This window comes from Gavialis gangeticus, unplaced genomic scaffold (assembly GCF_001723915.1).
Source record: "Gavialis gangeticus isolate Ggan-Ray unplaced genomic scaffold, GavGan_comp1, whole genome shotgun sequence".
NCBI lineage: Eukaryota > Metazoa > Chordata > Crocodylia > Gavialidae > Gavialis > Gavialis gangeticus.
The window spans coordinates 36,735,878-36,739,510 of NW_017729022.1; the positions used below are offsets into that span (position 1 = coordinate 36,735,878).

Sequence of the window (3,633 nt, forward strand, 5' to 3'; positions counted from 1 at the left end):
CCTGCGGGAGGCTCCACGTGTCCCGGGCGGAGGGGGCGTCTCGAGCCTTATCCGTGGTCCGCCCCCCTCCTCCCCGGTGCGCGGGTCCAGGGAGCAGTTGTTGGCGGGAGGGAGGGAGTGGAGCGGGTCGGAGCTGGAGGTCTGGCCTCTGTTCTCCTCCAGCCGCGGCCGCACGTGGAGCTGCTTTCTGCAGGATAGGTGACACGAGGCACAGGTGGGTGGGGGTGTTAGTGGCAACTGCTGACTTAAAGTCTTTGTTCTCTGCGTGCTGGTTATTTTGGAGGGGGTTTTGGGCTGGGAGCCCCTGCCAGACCCCACTTCCCAAAGCACTTGAGGAGCTGCTGGAGGTTGAAACATGGCCTGCGAGCATTTGATGCTAGTCATTCATTGCAGTTGTGCTAACCTGTTCATGAAATCCCACCCTCATACCTGTTGTCGTTTCCCCCCTCCGTGCAGAAAACAGCTACGGCTGTTGCCCACTGTAAAAGAGGAAATGGCCTCATCAAAGTGAATGGAAGACCGCTGGAAATGATTGAGCCCAGAACGCTGCAGTACAAAGTAAGCGAGCACCATGTTCCCTCAGACTGAGACGGCTCATCTAACATGTCTGAGAGCAAGAGGTTGTTTTTCCCAGGGACAGACGCATGCAGCCTCAGACAGCTTGGAAACATGTCTTGGGGTTTAAATCTTGATGTTGGGAAATTTGTAATAAACTAAACCCTAGTAGGAAGCGTTTTACCTGGAGGTATTTATGCTGTTTTTAGAGTATGCACTCTTAACAGATATTTTTTGGCAGTATTTCTCTACTTAAAATGATTATAGATTAATTGGGCTTCTTGAAGCTGTGTCTCCTGCTTGGCAGAATGAGGAAGAAATGTAGACATAGCATTAAATTTTGAAAGTGATTTAAGCTTTTAGGTTGCTTCGGTGCTTTTAAAAAAATTTTCTCGGATATATTTTCTTAGAATTTTAATAACTCTTAGTGCTGATAGGAGCTAAGAATACATTCAAATAACTGTTAAATTGTGTTAGATCTGATTTACCAAAATTTTAAGCCAGTTCTTTTAAAATGCTTAATATCGGTAACTGTCAGTACTTTTTGGAAAGGAAGTTTTGCCACTTAAAAATGGTGATACAGAAGCAAAGGGACTTGAAACAGCTACCAGCACGAGGTAATCTGGTGGCAAATTCAGTAATGGGATTCATACTTTAATCTGAAGTCTACTATTCAGTCCACTGAGTTTTACTCTTCACTGATTTCCTCCCCCCCGGTGGCTTGGTGTAGTTAACCCCTTCTAGAATGTCTCGTAACTTCTTACATGCAAAGTTGAAGCAACTTTTTGAGAGAACTGGGTCTGAGGATCATGTATGTATTTTTATAAAATTTAATTTGTTTTTCTTTCTTAGCTGCTTGAACCTGTTCTTCTCCTGGGCAAAGAACGCTTTGCTGGAGTTGACATAAGAGTCCGTGTTAAGGGTGGTGGCCACGTAGCACAAATCTATGGTAGGACCCATGCATGTGATACTTTTTATGGGTTGGAATAAATCAAACTGCTTATTGTGGATATTATTTAAAGAATGGTGTTTAAACTATCTTGGGAATTGACTATAATTTAGCAGTTAAATATATAGCTTTGAAATTGAGTAGGTTGATTTGTATCTTTTTAACTGTGTCACTGTGACATTCTTTGAATTTTATGGAGATACGGACTTATGAAACTTCTGGCAGTACAGTAGTCGCAATTTACGCATATTTAACTTACGCGAATTCGGCTTTATGCGCTTGGCTGCTGGGGCTGGCCGCTGGCCAGGAAACAGCGCATAGTGCGGCGCTGCACGGCACCGCGTGGTATTGCCTGCACGCGCCGGCATGGCTAGGGGGCTCACGCTCAGCTGGCCGCCTTGTCCGGGCCTGGTGGTGGCAGCTGTTCAGTGCCGAGCCCGGCGATTTCAGCTGTATGCGATTTCACCTATATGCGCTGACCTGGGAACGTAACCCCTGCGTAAGTTGCAACTGTACTGTATGCTTCAACTTGATCAGAACAATGGACTTCGAGGAGGAAAGCTGTTGAAACTGCTGGATGTTATATGTTTATTATTAGCATACAGATCAAGTTCAACAAATTTTCTAAATCTTGGAAAAAATCAAGCAGTTGGTGACATTCTAAATCAGTCAAAAATAACAAAATTGGAACTTTGTTTTCAACTTGCTTGCATTACGTAAACAGTTTAATTTTTACAACTATTGGTCTTGTACTGCTGTTGGGTTGTGCTTGAATAAGTACAATAACCTGACTCAAAGATATATAAGGAGCAGGTGAATGTTTTAACCCTAAACTTCATCTAATTAATTTTTGTAACAGTTATTCAAATCAATTAGTTTTTTTTAATGGTGATAGAAAAGGGACGTATAGGGTAGATGAGCAATTACAGATATACTAGGAGTTCCCAGGCTTCACTGCTGAAACTTCTCCCAACTATGCATATGGTCCAATAAAAAATACCACCCCAGAAAATCATTGCCTCTTGCATTGGTTTACATGCCCCTTTTCAAAGATGATGGTTGAATGCATGGATGGAACTTCAGGCTTGTCGCACAGTACGGGCATTCTGCTTACAAGCTTCTGTCAGTAGGGGGAAAAAAACTTTGCCATACTTTATATTTTCCTCTTCTTTCACAAGCCTGAATTCGGTGTTACTAACTTTGTCTTTGTCCTCAACAGCTATTCGTCAAGCTATTTCCAAAGCATTGGTGGCTTACTACCAAAAATGTAAGTTTGTTCTGCTGGTCCAGAAGTAAATACATAGCTTCTGAGCTGTAACGCAGAGTGCTACATGTGTGTATATTCATTCTGTGTGAAGCTCACAGAACCACACATATGCAATCTCTTTACTTTTTCAGATGTTGATGAAGCATCTAAGAAGGAGATCAAAGACATCTTAATCCAGTACGATAGGACTTTGCTGGTTGCAGATCCTCGTCGCTGCGAGTCCAAGAAGTTTGGTGGACCTGGTGCCCGTGCACGCTACCAGAAGTCTTACCGTTAAAATTATTCTGTACTCCAGTATCTTATAATAAATCTGGTGGAAATTTGATAAATACTTGCAAGTTTCTAAGTCTAATGTTTTTGTATTGGTTAAAATTCTTCAGTGCATTTTATTAAGGGTGGAGATGTCTTGTGTGTGTGATATGACTTCAGTGTGTGATTTTACACTTCTCCAATTTGTTAACCAAATCGAATTTAATACGAGTAATTTCTTCAGTTTGAGGTTGTTCTGCATCCTAATCCTTGCCTGCTCTTTCCGTCCCTCCCCATGAATGCACTTAACTCCTTCCTCCCCAAATCATAAATGAATACATTTTTCTTTCATTTCAAGTAAATGAAGACTTTTCTAAATGACATGTTGAATGCTGGAAAACATCTTGTTAATTCCTGCATAATGTCATTTATTCTAATTTAAATATATTGTTAACAAAAAAACATTCCAATGGGGAGCCAAAATTTGGGAAGTGGGCGTGTCTGGCTGTGGCCAAGGATAAGTTTACATGTCAAATTTATCAGATAAATTGATAGTAGTCAAACTCATGGGGTGGGGATCTCTGAGGTAAAGCATACTTAATGTCTATGGGGT

General features: G+C 41.9%; 1 protein-coding gene across 1 annotated transcript in view; it reads left to right on the forward strand.

Annotated features, from left to right (window-relative positions):
- Positions 1-3,105, forward strand: part of RPS16 (ribosomal protein S16) — a 3,381-nt gene extending 276 nt beyond the window's left edge. Inside the window, exons 2-5 of the mRNA XM_019514787.1 lie at positions 457-558; positions 1,408-1,504; positions 2,724-2,771; positions 2,903-3,105. Of these exons, the coding sequence (XP_019370332.1) occupies positions 457-558; positions 1,408-1,504; positions 2,724-2,771; positions 2,903-3,048 (393 nt within the window). The 3' untranslated portion in view covers positions 3,049-3,105. The remainder of the gene's footprint in view (positions 1-456; positions 559-1,407; positions 1,505-2,723; positions 2,772-2,902) is intronic.
- The last annotated feature ends 528 nt before the right edge of the window (positions 3,106-3,633 follow it).